Source organism: Mus caroli, chromosome 17 (assembly GCF_900094665.2).
Source record: "Mus caroli chromosome 17, CAROLI_EIJ_v1.1, whole genome shotgun sequence".
Taxonomy (NCBI): Eukaryota; Metazoa; Chordata; class Mammalia; order Rodentia; family Muridae; genus Mus; species Mus caroli.
In genome coordinates, this window is record NC_034586.1 from 26,950,231 (window position 1) to 26,970,735 (window position 20,505).

Here is a 20,505-nt window from a genome sequence, read left to right on the forward strand (position 1 = left end):
GGATAGGGAGAGAGGGGAAGGGGAGGGGGAGAGGAGGGGGAGGGGAGGAGAAAGCGAGGAGGAGAGGAGAGGGAGGGAGGGGGAAGAGATTGATTGAGTCATAGCTTTAACTCACTGACATGAGAGACTGAAAAATAACCCCATGAGCATTTCACTGTCTTTGTCATTTTGCCCTGTAGATAGTGAGAAATGTCCTCTAACGGTACAGTGACGTGTGTGTCTGTGTTTAGAACACGAATACTTCCTTAAGTTAGAAAAGGCCCTTGCCCAGCCATGCTTATTTTATAGATTATGAAGGGCTGTGAATCCACTCTTGGGAGCAGAGGTGGACATGCTTGTATCTTTCTGCAACGTTAGAATCTATTGGCTGACGATAAATTACCAGTCACATTACTACCCTCCTGGCCTTCAACTTCACGAAGAACGGCAGCGTCCATCATTTATGACCCCGGCGATCTCTGAATCCTTTACTCCACTCTTTCTCTTTTCATGTGTGTGTCTGTGTGTGGCTACCCTCAGAGGCCAGAGGAGGACATCTGGTCCCCTGGAGCTGGAGGTACAAGTAGTTGCGGGCTTTCCAACCTGGGTGCTGGAACCAAACTTCTGTTCTCTGCAGAAACAGCAAGTGTTCCTAACCACTGAGCCATTTCTTTAACTTCCTTTATTTATTCCTGTTTTCATGACTAATATTAACTCTTGGGGTATGCAGTAGACATCGCACAACTCTACAGACGCCAGCCTGAACGTGGAGACAGACAGCTGATTAAGATGCAGGGGAGTCTCCCTAGGGACCTGGTGAAGGTTTACACACAGCAGGTTCAGAAACGGTGAGGCAGAGCATAGCCCATGCCAGAATAGGTGACAGATGGCTTCCAGCATCAGCCTGAAGTGGGCCATGTGTCCCAAGCAGGAGAAATGGGGATACAGCCCAGGGACAGGCAGATGGAGCTCTTTGCTCTGGTGACTCTCATGGTTGAGAAGTGACCTGACAGTGGTCAATACTGCAGGTCCCTTCCACTGCTGAAGCACCCCAATCTAAGGACAACACCGTGTGCAATCACTAGAAAGAGGAGTTAGTTAGCAAACCACAGATAACACTCACTATAGAATATTCTAGAACACCAAGTGAAGAAAAACAGCCCTGGGACAGACAGTACTGCACTATTTATATAAATTCCAGAAGCATGCAAAAAAAATATTCAAACTCTTTAAGGATGAATATAGTTAGGCAGTAAAAAGAGAAACTACAGGAGAATAAAACATTCCGCAGCGGTGAAGGATGGGGCAGAATTGGAGACTGCGATCAGGAAGGGCTGAGGCCTAGGAGGCTGAGTGGGTGTCTCCGACTGGACAGGATGGTTGCCGCGTGAGTTTTCCTGGAGAGACATGATCAAACACTATTCACCTTGTGTTTTAGTCTCCTTCCTGTTGCTGTGAAAAAAGTGCTCTAACAAAAGCAACTTAGGGGAGGAAGGTGTTTGTTTGGCTTGTACTTCTAGGTCATAGCTTGTCACTGGGGGAAGTCAGGGCAGGACCTGAAGCAGAAGTCATTGAAGAATATGCTTGTTTGTTTGTTTGCAGGTTCACCTTCAACCTGTTTCCCTATATAGCCTAGGGAATGGCACCACCCACAGTGGGCTGGACCCTCCTACATCGATTAACAAGACAGTCCCCAAGACATACCTGCAGACCAGTCTGATTTGGACAGGCCCTCAATTGAGACTCCCTCTTCAGATGACTATACGTTGTATCAAATTGACAGTTAAAGCTAACTAACTAGGATGCCTCTGATAGGGAACTAACATCAGAACACACCAATGATTACACCCAAGTGGGTGTGGTGAGCCAATGAGTGTGTTGGGGTTAGTGACAGAAACATGGGTGAGGGTTTCCATAGGTGTGTAGGTGATTCAGACAGTAGCATCATTAAATGTTCACCCTATCTTGTGTGACAAGTCACAGAAGCTGCCTCACTGGAGCTTCCTGCACAACTGGGAGACAGTTCCACCTTGAGAGTCCCTCTTCCCCCCAGCTTTTATAACATCAGGGAGATGCCTCTTGAGCCTTGTAAGTTTATCAGGATATTTTCTTTTAACTTTCTAATCTGTTTTCCTGAGACCCTACCCCCTTCTTCCCTCTGTAGTGTCTGAAACTTGGTGACAGTGGCTGAGAGATGGTTCATATTAGTGGAACCACAGAAGTGACTGTACTTGGCTGGTTTTGTGTGCCAACACGACACAGCTGAAGTTATCACAGAGAAAGGAGCTTCCCTCAAGGAAATGCCTCCATGAGATCCAGCTGTAAGGCATTTTCTCAATTAGTGATCAAGGGTGGGAGGGCCCATTGTGGGTGGTGCCATCCCTGAGCTCGTAGTCTTGGGTTCTATAAGAGAGCAAGCTGAGCAAGGCAGAGGAAGCAAGCCAGTAAGCAACACTCCTCTATGACCTCTGCATCAGCTCCTGCTTCCAGGTTCCTGCCCTGTGTGAGTTCCTGTCCTGACTTCCTTTGGTGATGAACAGCAATATGGAAGTGTAAACTGAATAAATCTTTCTTTCCTCTCCAACTTGCTTCTTGGTTGTGATGTTTTGTGCAGGAATAGAAACCCTGACTGAGACAGTGACACTGATGTAGGTTTACACTAACAGTAAAGGACCGGAGTACTGAACTGTTAACAGTCAGTGACCAGCTGCAGGGAGAGCTGAGGCTGGACCAAAAAGATGTCCTCAGGCTGCTCTTGATTGGTTCTCCCTGAAGTGCCCCTGAGCCATCTTTAAACCATTTTCACAATCCACTGAGCTAGAATGCACACTATGGCTGCCAGACCTCTGAGCCTCCTGTTAGGCCAACAGAAAACAGTCCACCAAGACACTGGGCATCTCAGAAAAGCAGCCTGTGCCAGGCAGGGACTAGGGAGCCAGTTCATTTAGTAGGATGCTGGCAAGCGAGAAGACCTCGAGCCCTGGAAACTATACACAAAAAAGTGTTGTGATGTGTTCTTGCAGTCTGAGTGCTAAAGGAATTTCAAGACACACAGATACCTGGGGTTGTCAGGTAGCTGGCTAGCCTAGTGGGCAAGCCTCAGACCAGTGGGAGGCAGGCCATGTCCTATGCAGAAAGGTGGCTCATGAGAAGAGACACTCAAAGTTAATCTTTGGCCTCTATGTTTACAGACACACATGCACATGTGTGCACACACACAGGTGTGCCCAGTCAACAGGTATCAAAGCTTCTACTGTACCCAGAAAAGTCACTTCAATAGGCTTTGCGCCCAAGTTGGCTCTTTCTGTCTCCTTACAGTTAGACCTTTTCCTACCATGTAGCCAAAGGCCAGCCCAGGAATGTGCATGAGTTAAATCAGCAATATCCATGCAGTGTGCGAAAGACCTGATGATATAGTTACTGAGTGATATTTTTGGTAACAAGAGGAGGGATCAGGACACAAATCAATAGTGGATCCCAAGCACAGTCCCACAACCTTCCGCTTGACCCCCAGAAATATGACCTGGCCTGTTTATATGGCTTACTAGTTGTCTTCTAGTTTTATTATTGTGAAGAGACTCCATGACCACACCAACTCTTATAAAGGAAAACATTTAACTGGCTTACAGTTGCAGAGTTTTGGTCCATTGTTGTCATGGCAGGAAGCATGGCAGTGTGCAGGCAGACATGGTGCTGGAGAGGTAGCTCAGAGTTCTACATCTGGATTGTAGGCCTCCGGAAGTGAACGTGAGACTGGGAGTGGCTTGAGCATCTGAGACCTCAAAGCTTGCCCCCTAGTGATGACGCACTTCCTCCAACAGAGCCACACCCACTCCAACAGGACCTCACCTCCTAATAGTGCCACTCCCTATGGACCTATTTTTATTCAAACCACCATACTAGTTGGACTCTCTAAGGGGTGTGAAATGGCCAATACCCAAAGGGGACAGATGGATGTAGTGACCTTTCTCTCCTGAAGGAAGAGCTGCTGTGGGTATTGACAGGGTCTGTAGGGCCCAGCCATACGTCAAGTGCTTTATAATCCTTCCACCATGTCTCAGTAGCACTGGCTACTAAGTAGGTATCCCTGTCTCCAAATTACAGGGAAAAGGCATGACTCATAGGGACACATGGAGCTGTTCCCAGGTCTCAAAATGGTTGGGGGCATGGCTAGTCACCTTATCAAATCCGTGTGCTTCCTGGAGGCATACAAACTGGTTCCAAGAGTGGGTGGGATGGATTGACCTGGCCAACACATGTTTGAGAGACTCTGACCAGATTGACAGCTGAGGGGATATTGAGAGTAAAGAGTGATGGGCAGAACCGCTCTGTCATGGAATGTGGTCCAGAGCCAGAGGCTGAAGCAGGCAGAGTTCATCCTATGGAAAGGTAGTGGTATTCCATCAAGAGAGAGTAGAAGATGCTGAGTGTGGAGGAGCCTGAGCTGCCAGAGCGAGCAGGCCTTTTGAAGGATGCTTCTGCTTAGAGTGGCTGCTGTTGGAACAGCCAGGGGAGGGTGGTCCAGGAGGTAGCCTTCACCCCCTCCCTGACGACATGTTGAGAACAGGAGTAGAAGCCACCCTTCAAGGAGCCATTTCTGTACCCATCTCCGAGTTGCCTCCCAGGCATGGCACATGTACAGCTTATCTGAGCATCTCCAGCTGTCTGTGGCTGTCGGAGGAGAGCAGTGAGCAGTGAGCTGCCATCTTCTTCCGGGAGACCTCACTAATGTAAAGTACTGATTGAGCATGATAAGGCCCGGTAGTTACCAGCCAAGACTTGCTTCTAGAAGATGTACCGTAGTTGTACTTCAGATCAGACCTGTGTCCCAAGACAAACCTCTTCTCACGGCAGAGAGGCATGGACGTGCAAGTGACTGACAATTGGAGGTCATCCTAGTCTTGTCTGGCCTTCCTCCTGAGGCCTTGCCCTTGTGTTTTGAAGCATGGAGCTTGGGTTCTCTCTCAGTGGCTTCTTTGAGCACCTAGTGCTTCTCTCACACACACAAACACACACATGCACACACACACACACACAACAAGCTACACACACATACAAGCGCCCTCCACGGAGCCCCATTCCTTTTCATTTTGTTATTTTCTCTTTGGAGTCAGAGTCTCACTGAGATGGTCATGCTGAGCCTTGAACGTATGGTCTTCCTTTCTCAACGTCCTGAGCAGTTGGGATTTCAGATGTGTGCTACCAAGCCCAGAACCCCACTCAGATTTCAAACCTGCTTTGCTGACAGATCTGGGCAGGCTGTTGGAGGAGAGTGCCCTCCCCAGTATGGTTGCAAGCCAAGTATGTCAGGCTAGGACAGGGAAGCCAGAGCTGGTGTTGCCATGGAAGGGAGATTTGGGCCAGCAGCCACCACCAAAGGTCTGTAGGGTGCTTTCCATGTCCTGGCATGACCACATTAGATGCTACCAGAGTCTCAGCATGCAGAGTGCAAGGCCTGTGCACAAATGCTGGCCTTGCACCAACAGCTGGTGAGATGCGGGCTGTTCTGAGGGCATGCATGAGTCTCTTTTAGCTACCATGGAGAGCTGGTAGTTGGAAAGATCCAGAATGAGGCACAGTCCAGTAGCTATGATGTCCCGTTCTTTCATGAACCTTCTACACAAAGAGCCCTTGAGTCACCTTGGAGGTCACAGATGTCATTGAAGCACACCCACCTGGCAGCTGATAGTGTGTGCCTTGGGCCTCCAGTATGGAGTGTCATGGGGAAAGAGGTGTTTGGAGGGTCTGGCCAATGCCCACGGGTCTCTCTGCCTGGTTCCTAAGACCTAGTGGCATACAGGGAACAGTCACATGGGTCACCAGCTGTTGCATGAGGTATAGAGGAAAGCTAGAAGCGAGGAGGGTGTGCCTGCCTTCTGAGGGTGTGGGGAAGATGAGAGGCCATCTTCCCTTATGGTTACTTATGTATTTATGCCCTTTCTCTTTTGATGTTGCCCTGTGCATAGTACAACTAGACATCTTGGATCTGCGTTGGCAGGGCACAGGGCTTCTGCATACACATACGGGGCCGGGAATCTACAGCAGGAGACAGGGAGACCATCAGCCAGGACAGAGAATTAGGGGGACCAAGTAACCCCAGCTAAGCCTTTAAAGTAGAGCTGGGTAGAGAGTGACACAGGGCTCCCTGCTCAACTGTTATGCATTACTTCAGAGCACAGTGCTGGTGTAAGCCCCTGGTGGAGCTCCATAGACTGGCATAAGAGATTTCCTACACTTCTTCCAGAGAGAGGCACAGCCAATGGACTGGTGTGTTATTTGCACATCTGAGGATACATCACAATGTCTTCTGGTACTGGGTCCCCACAACTTAGACAGATTCCTTTGCACCTTCAGGTTCACATGTCTGTTACCAAAACAATGTCTCAGACCCCATGGCCACCACCATCATTGCTCCAAAGCCCCTTTGTCTTGCGGGAAACACAAAATACCAGGTGCATCCATTTGATTGACAGGGTTAGGTTTGTCTCATGCTGTGGCTGACTGGCAGTTCAGAAGGTCCTTGGGCATTGGGGGGAGAAGCCCTCCCAAAGAGGGCAGGAAAGAAATGCTACCGGATACTAAGATTAGTTACTTCTGGGGCCGGAAGACTCAGCAATAATGAACACTGGCTGCTCTTCCAGAGGAGCTGGGTTCGTTTCTCAGCACTCACATGGTGACTCACAACTACATGTTCCAAGGGATCTAAACCCTTCTTCTTGCCTCTGTGCACCATGGTGTACAGACATACATACAGGCGAAACACTCATCATATAAAATGATGAAAGATAAATGAGGAGGAGGAGGAGGAAGAGGAGGAGGAGGAAGAGGAGGAGGAGGAAGAGGAGGAGGAGGAAGAGGAGGGGAGAGTATGTTTTTGGGTCTTTTGCTTCAGAAAAGGCAGGCAATTTGTTCTAGTGCCAGATTCTATGAAATAGGAGCAAAATGGGTAAAAGGGTAGAAACAGGGGCGGGGGGACAGGGAGGTGAGATTGGGTTCGTTCTGGGAACAGTGGCTTATGCAGAGGCAGTTTGGGCCTTGGGTGTACAGGCCAGGGCAGCCGGACAACCTTCAGGTAAAGGTTGATGGGGGCATTTGGAGCCTATCTGGAGCCCTCATTGGCACCATGCCATCATTTGGACGAGAACTATTTTCAATTTGTCCTAGCCTGGCTTAGTAGCCTGGCAAGAGACTACCTTTGCTTTTTAGAAGCATAAACGTTCTGTGTTAATAGAAAGCTGCTTGCCGCAGGCAGATGTGAGCAGCTGTCAGCTTTATGCGTGCTGGGGCAAGGGGAAGCCTGGCTGTGACCTCAGGACCTAGCCTATGTGTACACCGTTCATATGGTTCAGTTGTGTGCCTGTCTGTGATGGATGAATGTGTACAGGGTAGCAGGGATAGGCTGCCCCTATGGAATTTATGCAGGCTGTGAGTGCTCTTGGTGTGTTTTTGTATAGCCGGCTGGAGAATGTCCCTGTGCATGTGTTGGTAGTCCCAATAGGTTGGAGTGCAGTTAGCATTTAGTTAGTTTGTCTGCTCCTTTCTCCCCGCCCTCCTCCCCTACCCCTGCTACCCACCCCTTTGCTCCCCTACTGAGTCTGTGACATTTAGATCCTCAGCCTTTGTTTTCTTTACATTCTTTTACTTCAGCCTGGGCTCTCCCACCTGTCTGCCTTAGGGAAAAAATGGCCGCTCTTGCTTTCCCAACCATTTTCAGGTTCTACCAGCTCCAGGCCCTGAGGCTCAGGGGTCTAAACACACTCGCCTCTTAGCAGATGACCTCAGACTGGCTGTCTCCACCGGGAGTCTGGCTGGGCTTTACGCTCCAGCCCTTGGGAACTTTTGTCTTCTGACCATCTCTGCCTGTCCCAGGAAGAGTGGGCGGAACTCAATGGCCCTTGCTGTCAGGCAGTATGGATGCTTCCTCCCTGAGGCCCCAGAAGTTCTCTTGGCCTCCACAGCCTCTCCCTTCCCCGCAGAACAGCAAAGAGCTGTTCCCTGCTTTCCCCTCTGGGGGTGCTGAGGTCATAGATTACATTCCACCTGGGGACAGCCTGCTCCTCAGAAATCCACAATGGTTCTCTACCAACAAAGGTGCTGAGAGCATACCGTCAAGACATACATCTCCCTTTCCTTCCTTGTGGGGAGGTTTTCTAGCTGCCACATATGCGGTGACCTCTGTCTGCTTGGCCCCTGGAGTGCCAGTCAGCAGACACTGTCCTGCCGGACAGTGTCCATCCACCATGGTAGCTGTGGATTCTCTTAGGGCTGATGCTGGGGACAAGATTCCTTCCAGACTGACAGCCCTCTGCACAGAAAAGCCCCGTGACTCTCAGGCTTCTTTGAAAATGACCACAGGCAGCCGGGCGTGGTGGCGCACGCCTTTAATCCCAGCACTCGGGAGGCAGAGGCAGGCGGATTTCTGAGTTCGAGGCCAGCCTGGTCTACAAAGTGAGCTCCAGGACAGCCAGGGCTATACAGAGAAACCCTGTCTCGTAAAAACCAAAAAAAAAAAAAAAGAAAATGACCACAGGCTTAAGCAGCTGGATCAGAACTGTCTAACTTCACAAGTGCTTCTCAGTTAGAGCTGGTGCCCTGCATGTACCCCAGACACAGACAGGACCCTTCACCCATGTGGACATGAAGGATCATCCCTTTACTTGAAATGAAGAGACGCCTTTGACATGCCATGCTTTGACATGACATGCATAGCCTTTGACCACAACACACCACAGAAAAGGGAATAACACATCTAGCTTAGCAGGTTTTATGACTGATTGAGCAGCTACACTCTGTGAGGACTGAGCCTGCTCACAGGAGTCAGGGGAAAAGTGGCTGCTGAGGTCTGCAGGCTGATCTGCCCAGGCTGGCAAAGATGCAGGGGGCCCAGGTTTGTGGACTGCCTCAGGCTGGCCTTGTTTCTCCTTTGCTGGGTTGCTAGGTGGCGTTGGCAGTTGCCAGCCCTCTCCGAATCCTTCTATGTGTGCAAAATGTACAGAACACCACAGGCAAACAATAGTGTGAGCAAAGTCGATACCTTGTCCAACCCAAGTGAGCCAAACTGCCTTCTGGGACACTAAACAGGCCCCATTCCACACAAACGAGAAAGGTAGCTCCGATCCTGAGTAACACCACCAGCGTCCCCTTAGTTGGTGGACTGAGAAGGTTCCGGTTGTGAAACGCCCTCAGTACAAGGAAATGGTGCTGGCATTGCGATTCTGCTCAGCTTCCTGCTTTTTTGGCATTAGCTCATCTCAGAGATGACATCCTGCGAGAGATATAGCTCAGCTGGAGAGAGTCTTGAGTGGTAGGTAAGCTGAGGCTCATGGGATTGTTAGGGAGCAACTTCCTGTGTAAAGAGGAAAGGCTTGGGCTAGGTAAATGGCTCTGTGGTCAGAGGGCTTCATACAAGTGTGAAGAGGTAGTTGGAACCTCGGGAACCTTGTAAATGCTGGAGCCACCCATAATTTCAGCCTAGGGAGGGTGAGAAAGGGCATCCCGGTGCAAGCTAGCTAGAGCAAGACTAGCCATGTCCATGATCTCTGGGTTTGATTGACAGATCCTGCCTCAATAAGGTGGAAGAATGATGGGGAATGCATCCCAGCATCCACCTCTGGCCTCTATGCACATGCGAACATGCATACACATGCACATGGAAATGGATAAAGGAGGAAAACAGAGGCAGGACTGATTTGTTTGTAGGCAAAGGAATGTATGTAGCAGCTGCCTGCCATGTCAGGGGACGTGTGAGGGGGTGACTTCTAGACATGGTCACACACACTCCATCTGTTAATTGGGGCTGGAAGCCCAGCTGTGTCCAGTCGTCTGTGTTTTTCTCCTGTGAGCCATACAGAGGGAATTTGTACCATCTTTGGTTTTCATTCAGCGGGTGGCCATCTCAGGGACCTGTCTCCAGCTTTGGGCAGCTTCCAGCTCCTGGGGGCTCAGCAGAGGGTGAGGGTTCATCTTGGAGTGGGAGCAGCCTAAGACACTGTTTGCTCGACAGTAACCCCAACTCCAGCCTAGGCAGATAAGTATAGTAATGAGCTGGCACCGGGGCATTTACTACCCCCTTGGTGATGTCATTTGGGGCCCCTGGAGGTCCACTACTGTCCCCAAGAGGCAGAATGCCGTCTGATGAGCCTGTAGGAGCTTGGCTTTGTACAGAAAGAGGTTCTGCCATTCTTGGCTGTACCTCTGTCTACATCTGCTTTTTTGTCTGTCCACCAAAGGCAGACACAGCGAGCTGTCCTTCCCCGCTCAGTCACCTCCTTCTGCTCTCCGTGTAGGGGACTGGTTCCTCCACAGCTTAGAGCTGCCCCTCGGTGCCCCTCCCTTTGTTCCCAGGTCCCCTTTTCCCATTGGGATGATTCTCAGTCTCCTGGGTGACAGCTGACAGCCAGCCTCCCCTGCTTAATGATTCAGTCTCTGAGCAGCAGGCTTCCTGGCTCTAGCTTCCGCTTCTCCCTGCCTCACTTAAACAAGGCTCCAGGGACTCCTTGTCCAAATTAAGGTGGCACCTGAAGACAGGTAGGAATGTCCAAGTGTCCCATCTGTGAAAAACAGACTGTGTAGAAAAAAAGACTGTGTAGAGAGCGTTCTCTTGGGCTTAAGCTTTCTCAGACCTGGAGGTTTGGGTGCTCACTGTAGTTTGGGGAAACCAGGTAAGTTCCCCACATGTCCCTGGCTCATGAGGTCTCTTTAGGCATTATACACAGGAGCTGGAATGTAATGCTTGCCTGTCGGCGCTAGGGTGGGCTCTTATCTGACACCACACCAAACACCACGTCTGAGCTGGCACCGTTATCTCGGAACCAGTTGCTCTCATTTATCATTTATAACACATTTCCACTGTCTGCTTGAAAGCTGTAGTGCTCTGGCTTGTTTCGGATGTGTGGCTCCCCCCCTACCCCCGTCCCGTCCCCTTCTAAAGATCTAGGCAGAAGGCACTTGCCAGACATTCCCTAGACATTTGATGTGACTTGTGTGACAATAAGCCCTTTCAATTATCCAATAAACCAATCAACAATTCATCAAGTATATGATCTAATCAAAAAGTAATTGTATATAAACTGTGTACAAATTCTTTATATTTATGTAAATTTATAAGGGGCAAGTAAAAAGATCTTGCAAATGAAATGCTGAGCTAATTACCTGTTAGTGCAGGCACGAGTGTACTTTATTGGGAAAAGATGACCATTGGTCCAGGGCTAAATAGGCTCTATACACCTGAGCACTTTTTGAGATGGGAATGATGGAGATTTTTGGATGCCGTTTGGACATGTGCTCTGAAAACCTCAAGCAAGATGCATGTGCCCTAATATAAGGTGTGAGGACAGTCTGGGAAACAGTGTATAAAACAGGCACAAAGTCTGCCTCTAGCCTAAAATGTCGCCGTGAATCTTTCATACCCATACCGTGGGAGACTGTGCCTTTGGCCCCAGCAGTTCAGCACTGGGGTCAACTAAAACATACAACAGTTAGAAAAATGAATCCAATCTGCATTTTTGCAGGATACAAGACCCTTTTGAAAGGGATCTCTGGGAAATTCAACAGTGGAGAGCTGGTGGCCATCATGGGTCCTTCTGGAGCTGGGAAGTCGACGCTCATGAATATTCTGGCAGGATACAGGTGAGCAGAGGCCAGCGGGAAGGCTGGGTGAGGGACGGAGCTGCTTCAGTGTGGGCACTGAGAACATTTTGTCAACGGTTTGCTACCAGAAGCTCTGCTCACATGGGCTCCTGGGAAGCCACGTGTGTGCATGAGTACCTGCGTGCATGTGTGTTTGCATGCCTCTGTGTGTGTGTGTGTGTGTGTGTGTGCTGCATGCTTGCATCCAGAGCTTGAGAATCCATGGAGGAAGCAGTACAGAGAAGCAATACCGAAAGTCTGCACCTACTGATGACTGCACATGAATAGGGTATGAAGAAGAGACCATAGGCAGGTGAGCAAGGCAGCTTCCTGATAAGCTCAACCCACAGTCCACCTCCTGGACAGGAAAATGTACCAAGGTCAAGATCTGGTCAGAAGCAATGGTTAGAAGACAGCTAGTCAGTAGGACAGCACGCTGGACAGTTTGACAGAGGAGAATGAAGGGCTGCCGTGTCCAAGGCTCGCATTTGCCATGGTTGTTCAGGACTTTAGGGAGTCACCATTGCCAAGGTCATGCCAAGGTCGCTCATCTGTGACTGTACACACACAGCATAGGAAAAGCCACCATCCATACAGTGTACAAAACTCCGCATGGTTTCAGTATCTGCCTAGGACATGTGTCAGTTACTATCCTGTTGCTATAGCCAAATCCCTGTAGCAGAAGCAACTCAAGGGACGAAGGCTATGTTTTGGCTCGCAGTCTCAGAGGGAACAGTCTCGGGAAGGCAGGCATGGCAGATGAAGCAACTGGGTTTGTCCCACAAGTGAAGTCGGCTCACTTCCTGGCTCTGCCCAGGAAGCAGATAGAGTGGAGCCAGAGGCAGAGTCAGGCTTCAGCCTTTAAAGGCCTGTCCTCAGCGACCCTCCTCTACCACCCAGGCCCCATAGCCCTGATCCACCCATGCCCCATAGCCTCCTGTATCAGCATCACAGTCTGAGAATCAGCAGTTCAAGCACACCCTGTGGGAGACATTTCGGATGCAACTGCAAACATGGTATAGTTCCTGAGAGTAATACAGACACCTGTGATACTAGTGATTTCGGTTACTGGGGGAGTGGGGAGAAAGGTAAGTCTCGCCAACCCATAGAGTGCTGAATTGTTTCCTAATATCAGAAATTATGATTTTTGTTTTTCAAAATCGTCACTCTAAGTTCCTCTTTATGACATGCACATTTAAAGATCAAAGAATTGAGACAGGGAGGGAGCAGAGTGGGGTAGTTTCTTGGGGCTGGCTGTTTTTTCAGACTACCCCTAGCAGTTCCTAGAAGACCGAGAGTACTTGTGTATCCCAGAGATGCAGAATCAGCCCTGCCAGGCTGGGTACCCAGAGTAGGCCAGGGAAGCTGCCCATTGCCTGGGAGCAAAGCAGGACCTACCACAAAGCCCTGCTCCTTGGCAGTGGCCATGGGAGGCTGGAGTCCAGAATGAGTTTATTAGTCCCTCCAGGTATAAAGCTGCTGTTCTTCGGTGGGCACAGGAAGGGAGAACTGCAAAGATGTGTCCTTGGGTGGAAAGGAAGATGGAGGGCCTCTGGAAGCTCTTTTGGTGCTTAGAAACACCTAAGAGGCAAGAGGCCCAATGGGCACATGCAGGAAGAGCTGACACGGAGGCTTCTGGGGAGGTTGGATGGTCTTGCATCCCTGTCAGGGCACAGGAGGCTCCCAGCCTTCTCACCTGCAGTCAGAAGGTCCTCTGATCACACTTGGATCAGTCGTGGGGCTGAACTGTCATGGCTGTGATATTGTCTCTGAGCCATCTGAGCCTGAGGCACCTGCCAGGTACACTTGTGATCCCAGGGCAGTTGGTGTAATCTGGGCTGCAGATGGAGTAGCTGTTGGTATATGTCTTTGCCCTGTGGTTGTACTGAGAGACATCCCCTATGGGACATACCCAGGCATCTTTGTGTAGCAGGCAAAGAAAAGCCATTTCCAAGTGGTGTGATAAACACGCCGTCTGGGAGAGGCCTGGTGTGTGGCTTGTCTCCTTGCTGATCCCTTGTTCCCGGCAGGTAGAGTACTAGTGCGCGGTATTCTGCATCACTTGGTCCCTCTGCTCCATCCTGTTGCCATGGTGAATGGTTCTACTGGGAAGAGTCCAGGAGGGAGGGAGGGAGGCCCCCTCTCTTGTTTGCCTCTCCAGGCCACCTGAAGGACCTGGCTGATGGGCACCTGTCTTCTTTTCTTGGCAGGGAGACTGGCATGAAAGGGGCAGTCCTTATCAATGGCATGCCCCGGGACCTGCGCTGCTTCCGGAAGGTCTCCTGCTACATCATGCAGGACGACATGCTGCTGCCTCACCTCACTGTTCAGGAGGCCATGATGGTGAGCCACCCCTGCACCTTGGCACTACCCAGACCCGCTGACGTGACCATATCTGGTCCCTTCTCTCTAGCAGAGTTTCAACCCTGGTCTTGCTGCCTGCACAGTGTTTTACTAGATCTTGTTTGGCAAAGTCACAATCAAGTTTCTCAGATCATTGGTCGCTAAGTTGAATGACTGTTTCCATAGTAACCACCTTCCTAAGCAACCCCCCACCCCCAGTTAGCATTCTATTGCTGTGATAAAACACAGCAACCTGGAGAGGACAGGGTTTATTTCACCTTGGAATTTGGGGCCAGAGCTAAAGCAGAGCTTTGAGGAGTTTGCTTCTCATGGCTTTCTCAGCCTCTTTTCTTATAGCACCTAGGACCACCAGCCCCCAGGGGTGGCGCTTGCCCACAGGTCAATCTGACTGGACCATGTTCTCAATTGAGGTTCCCTCTTTCCGAATGACTCTAGTCTAAGTCATGATGGCATAGCCTAGCAGGCGCACCCTCCATCTCTGTCCTTGAATCATTCTGTCTTTGGTGGAGTGACCATTCTCTGAGATCCCCATCAGACTCTTCTGTCTGCCAGGTAAAAGTCAGCCATTGCTGTTCAGGCTCTAGGGAGCAGGGATGAACATCTTAAGAATGAAGCCGTGAGGTAGGGCTGTAGGGCTGCCAAAGCCATGTGGGGACTCTGAGGAAGAGCTCCGGCTCCAGAGTCTCTGAGTTTCCTGTCTAAACTCTATGGGCTTTCCATGCTTTAACCCCTTGGCTGTGGTTTCCTCATCTGTGAGACTGTCCCAGTGTTGCTGGAATTGTGAGGAGGATCACTAGAAGAACCGGGGGAAGACCTGGACCTTGGGGCTCACCGGTGCTGTCCTTACAGGTCTGCCCTGGTTACCTCCGCTCTCCCGCGTCTTCTCCTTGTATCTTCACACGAGACTCCAGTGCATAAGTGCAGGAGGACTTTAAAAATACCTTCCCTGCCAGGGCCATGCAAGTGTCCAGATGGAGCCTGTGTCATTGGTTTCCAGAACAGCCAGGCTGGCCTCTCTCCACAGACAGTGTCCCCAACCAGTGCAGGAACTCTGGGCTTCTAGGACCATTTATCTTATAAAAGCCTACCTCATAGTCAGTGACAGACTACGTGATCTCATTGTTGGGAAAAGAAGCGTCTAGAGTGTCTCATAAATGGGCAATTTTAAAAAAATGAACACTGCCGGGCGTGGTGGCGCACGCCTTTAATCTCAGCACTTGGGAGGCAGAGGCAGGCGGATTTCTGAGTTCGAGGCCAGCCTGGTCTAGAGAGTGAGTTCCAGGACAGCCAGGGCTACACAGAGAAATTCTGTCTTGAACAACAAAAACAAACAAAAACCAAAAAAAAAAAAACAAAGCAAAAAACAACCACTGAGCTCTAGTTGGTAGATGAGCTCTGCTCATCATGGCTTACTCCAAGCCTCGCTGGTGCTATTTCTCTGCTTTCCTGTCACAGTCTCAGTGGGATTGTGCCTCCCCTGGTCCTGAAGAAGACATCATATGAAGCTCTGCACTTTGGTAGCAGATGGGATGCTCATATTGGTGGCCTTCCATTGGAGAGGTCTTGCCCTCATGTTCACGACTTGAACCAGGCAAATCCCAGACAGGGTCCACCACACAGTCCTTTGTATGACTCCAGCGGAGTCGTAGATCAATAAGGAAAAGTGGGTTAAGATTTCAGATCTGAGATCTGTTCTTCTACCTGCTTTGTGGGGAAAGAGAAAGAGAGGGCCAGGCAGGGGCAGGGTTGCAACTCATTCTTCTGCCCTAGTACCTGGTAAGGGGACCCCTGTCTACCACCCAGTGTCCATGAACAGTTTCAGGAGATCTGCCTGCTTACTTGGCCTCTAGTGGAGTTTTGGTAGGCTTGGAGTTTTGGTAGTGCAAAAAAAAGGATTTGCACACAGACGGCAGGCAGCCTGCTGAGAAGGGTTCCCTCACCTCCGGGCTCGTTCTTCATGTACTTGTCTACTCCTATGAGTCCCTGAGTGACCCTCTGTGTGTTGGGTGACCTGATCTTAGTGCTTGGCGAGGCACTGGTGAGCCGTGTGGTCGCTTTGACTCTCCAGCTCCTTCACTGTCCTTTTCTGTGGTGACCGTGTCTCCTCCGGGACTTGCTGTGAAATAAATCTGTTTTATAATAATCACATAATCAGTTGGGAACTTGTGCAGACAGCACTTTTGGGATGTTTCTCACCTTTTACACTTCAAGGTCCTGGCTCCCATGGCCCCTGCTTCCTGGCCACTGGCTACCCACCTTCAGCAATTGTACATTTTTATGTGGTTCTCTTACCTTGTGTCCATCCTGACATGTTCTTGCAGCACTCAGTGTCACAAGATGGGCAGCTGGCCTTGTAGAGGTAATGCAGGTCTATCTTTGTCCCACTCTCAGGCCCAGGGCCTCTTCAGTCCCCTCCCCTGTCTCTTGTCTCTGACCTAACCCCTTTAGCAAATTCACTAATTACTGAGGTAGATTTTAAATGTATTGTGCTGGTTCAGGAAACTGAGGTCCAGGTGTGCCCAAGAACACAGAATCTGGTATACTCTAAACAGGGCTGAACCTGGGCCAGGCGAGTCTATCTCAGGGTTTAACCAAGCAAGGCTGGGGACCCCACACTATCCTGCTAAACAGGATCTGAGTAAGCAAACCAGGAGGTTTATCCTGCCACCCAACTGTGGATCCTCCCAGCCTGACAACTTCAAGGTCCTGAGTGTACAACTGGTTCCTTTCCAGGCCGGTTTCAAACCCTCCTTCCTAGGGTTTCCTTGTCTCTGTGCTGTGCACATCTGGCTTAGCTCATGGGGATTCCAGAGATAACCAGAAGCATAGCAGACCCATATGAGTCTCCCAGGACACCCACCTCTATCAGGCCCTGGATGTGGGAAACCAAGACCTCTTGGGTGTCATGAATCCATTAAGTAGCTCAGAAGTTGATGGGACAGTGGACCATGGTGTGGCTTTTACTACGGTGAGTCTCTGAATCATTGTGTGGCTTTGACCATGGTGTGGTTTTGACCACAGTGTGGCTATGGACCTTGTTTGGATCCTGTGAGCCTCATGCTTCCTGAAGCCAACTGTCATGGTTTGAATATGCTTGGCCCAGGAAGTGGCACTATTAGGAGGTGTGGCCTTGTTGGAGTGGGTGTGGCCTTGTTGGAGTAGGTGTGTCACTGTGGGTGTGGGCTTTAAGACCTTCATCCTAGCTACCTGGAAGCCAGTCTTCTCCTAGCTGCCTTTGGAACAAGATGTAGAATTCTCAGCAACTCCTGCCCCATGCTTTCCTAGACATTGCTATGCTCCCACCTTGATGATAATGGTCTGAACCTCTGAACCTATAGCCAGCCCCAATTAAATGTTATCCTTATAGGAGTTGCCTTGGTCATGGTGTCTGATCACAGGAGTAAGACCCTACCTAAGACGGGGCTTCACTGGTGTTCTCTTGCCCACAGGTGTCCGCGCATTTGAAGCTGCAGGAGAAGGATGAAGGCAGACGGGAGATGGTGAGTTTGCTGCTCCAAGCCATACGTGTGGCCCAAAGCGTGATGCAAGCACATATGAACTGTGAGGGGAGGGGCTTGTTCCTCCCTTCTGGATTTTTTTCTGTTGATTTTCTTTGCCTCCCCTTGAGTGCGTGCATGTGTGTATGTGTGTGTGTGTGTGTGTGTGTGTGTGTGTGTGTGTGTGTTGGGGGGCTCTGGGGCTAGACTGATATTTAGATCTAGCAGTCTGCAGCCTTGGATTCTCCCCCTCCCAATATCCAGAAGATGTAAACCTCAGGGCTTGGCCAGGGGCTCCACCCCCTTGGGTGTTTAATATATTTTAGATTAAACTATTCTTTTTTTAAAGAAACACTGACAATGGGGATGGTTAGTCATTGGTTTAAAAATAGCTCCCTTCTGCCCACATACCTTCGCAAGGAGAAATTGGGCTCTTTCGTCTTATTAACCAGCCATTTACAAAGAAAATAAAAAACATCATAGCCTAGCTGAGACTTCTCCTCCCATTTACCAGTTCCCAGGCTCCCTGAGCCCTCAAGGAGCAGAGAGGGAAACAAGCAGGACCCTGGAGGTTCCCAGGGTGGCGTGGGGAAATGCCTCTCAGTCTATACTCACTGGCCACCCGGGGAAGCTCATCTGGCCTGTTTCTTGCTATCTCTGGTGCTGCTGAAATGCTCTGCAGGAGAGAGATGTCACAGAAGCCCCGCCCCCTTTACATGATGCTATCTGTGTCTTCTAACACCTTCCAAGGCCAGGCAATGGGGGCAGTGCTATTGACTGGCAGTTGCCAGGGACAGGATTTGCTGCCCTTGTGGTCACACTCTCAGCCCCAACCCCTTCACTGCCTAGAACGGCTAATACAGTGTACATGGCTGGCTGTGACAAGGCAGCTGAGGCTCCCCCTCTCCTCTCTCACAGGACCCTCACACTCTGGGGTTCTCTGTCATGGTAGTGAGGTATGCACTGTGGAGGCAAAGAACTTGTTTCTGAGGTGAAAACTTCCCTGGAACTACTAAAAATGTTTCCTGTGGAATTTTCTCATTCTGAGATCGAGGGGAAGATACTGGACCATTTGTAGCCAACACAGAGAAGATATGGGAAGTGCAGGGGCCCCATGTGGGCAGTTAATGGGAATGGGGCTTGTGACCTCATCCTGTAGGGTGAACTTCAAGAGCCTCTGTGTCCAGCAGTCTTCTCTGAATCATGTGACTTAGAAAGACACCACCCCCAAGTCCCCACTGACTCCCCCAGACCTACCTCCATCCCTCCTTCGAATGAAGACAAGAAGAGACAAGGCTTAAGAGCTGACCTCCCAATATGATATGCTACAATTCTAAGCCCAGTACTTCAGACTTAACAGGCTGTTTCCAGAGATCATTGGGATGGCCCTGATCCAATCTCACTTTGTCCTTACAAGAAGAGGAAAGTCTCTCAAAAGCTCACTCAGAAGGATTCTGTTGAGGGCCCGGGGAGAAGACACTGTCTGCAAGCTGGGAGGAGAGGGGTCAGGAGGGACTGGGAGAGCCACTGCTGGGAAGAGGGGTTAGGAGGGGCTGGGAGAGCCACTAGCTGTCATACTTGAGCTTAACCAACCAGCCTTCAGACTCTAAGGTGGCATTTCCAGTGTCTGTGCCTTCAATTTGGGATACTTGGTCATGGCAACCCAAGCTGACTTAAGTCAAGCAACCATTGGGATGACAAAAGAAAGCTCTAGAAAGAAAGAAGGAAAAAGAAAACCAAGTGTCAGAACACAGTGTGCCAAGGTGAACCTGAGATGACTGATGCCAGAGAATGGGGTCCTCTGTACTTTATCTGATACCTGCCCCAGAGCTCCCTGGCCCGGCATCCCATCTTCACTGGCAAGGAGGAAAGCCACCCATGCTGGAACAGTGGTGAACCTCGCAGAAGCCAGAAGCGAGTCCAGAGGGACCTCTCTCCTTTAGAGCATCCTTGTGGCTCCTGGTGACTTATTAGAAGACTGTGGTAGTCTTGGGGACCAATTCCCACCCTAGCCTCTCCCATCTACCAGACTCCCAGACTCGACAAGGGACCAAAGCTCTATCCTCTGTGATGCCTCGCCAGTATCTGACAGTTGCCACCAAGTAAAGTAATAGTGGCTGTGTTGATTTTCCTCCCTGATGTGGAAGATGCTGGCTGGTCTCTCTGGAGGGTGAGCAGCTGGGAAGGGAGCTTTGTCTCTTGGCCTCAAACCAGAGACCCAAGGTCAGAGCTGGCCACAGACTCTCATAGTGTGGAGATGAGCAGACCAGAAGGGGAAGGTCCTACAGAGAAGTAGAGCTGACCACAAAGGGGGCCAGCCTCTTTAGCCCTGGCTTCTCTGACCCTCTCTAGATAACTTAGCCTATATAACCCATGCTCAGGCCTCCCACCACCTTACAGGCAGCATGGGCTGAAGAAGACAGTATCATTCAAGTCTTCAAGTTGTTAAGCTCTCTATGAGTGCAGGATGGAGAGATGGAGACTGGCTGTTTCTCCACAGCTGTGGCTCTGTGGTCACCATTTCCCACGTAGCTGGGGAAGCTGAATTCTCTGGACTCGGGCCTCTGAGCGGGTAACCACTGCGAGGCAAGCATTTGGCCTCCTGTGCCATCTTCGCCTCTGATGCTCTTTGGTGTTGGGAACAAAAAAAGGAGGAACCAGGGGGGCCCGGGGAAAGTGGGGGAAGGGAAAAGAGGCCTATGCCCCACCAGAGTTTTCCTATTCTCTGATCAGGTGTGGGAGGGCTGCTACCTACCCTACCCACTTATCCCTGGATGGGCATTCCTCTATCTCACTCTTCAGGGGGTGGCCAAGGGGCAGCCCTGCCTGGGGACCCCCCCCGCCAAGCTACCTTGCTAAAGTCCCAGGGTTTCAGGAGAGAGGGAATAGGGGAAGAAGTTCCCAACACTGACCAGAGTGCACAGCGGGCCTTGAAGGAGCAGAGACACTCTATGGTTTAAGAGCTTTATTATAGAAATGCAGAGGGAAAGAGAGAAGGTGAGAGAGAGAGAGAGAGAGAGAGAGAGAGAGAGAGAGA

General features: G+C 50.4%; 1 protein-coding gene across 1 annotated transcript in view; it reads left to right on the forward strand.

The window, feature by feature from the left end:
- Abcg1 (ATP binding cassette subfamily G member 1) overlaps nt 1–20,505 on the forward strand; it is a 58,001-nt gene that overhangs the window by 23,203 nt on the left and 14,293 nt on the right. The window contains exons 3-5 of the mRNA XM_021185953.1: nt 11,490–11,607; nt 13,818–13,950; nt 17,421–17,471. Coding sequence (XP_021041612.1) covers nt 11,490–11,607; nt 13,818–13,950; nt 17,421–17,471 — 302 coding nt within the window. The remainder of the gene's footprint in view (nt 1–11,489; nt 11,608–13,817; nt 13,951–17,420; nt 17,472–20,505) is intronic.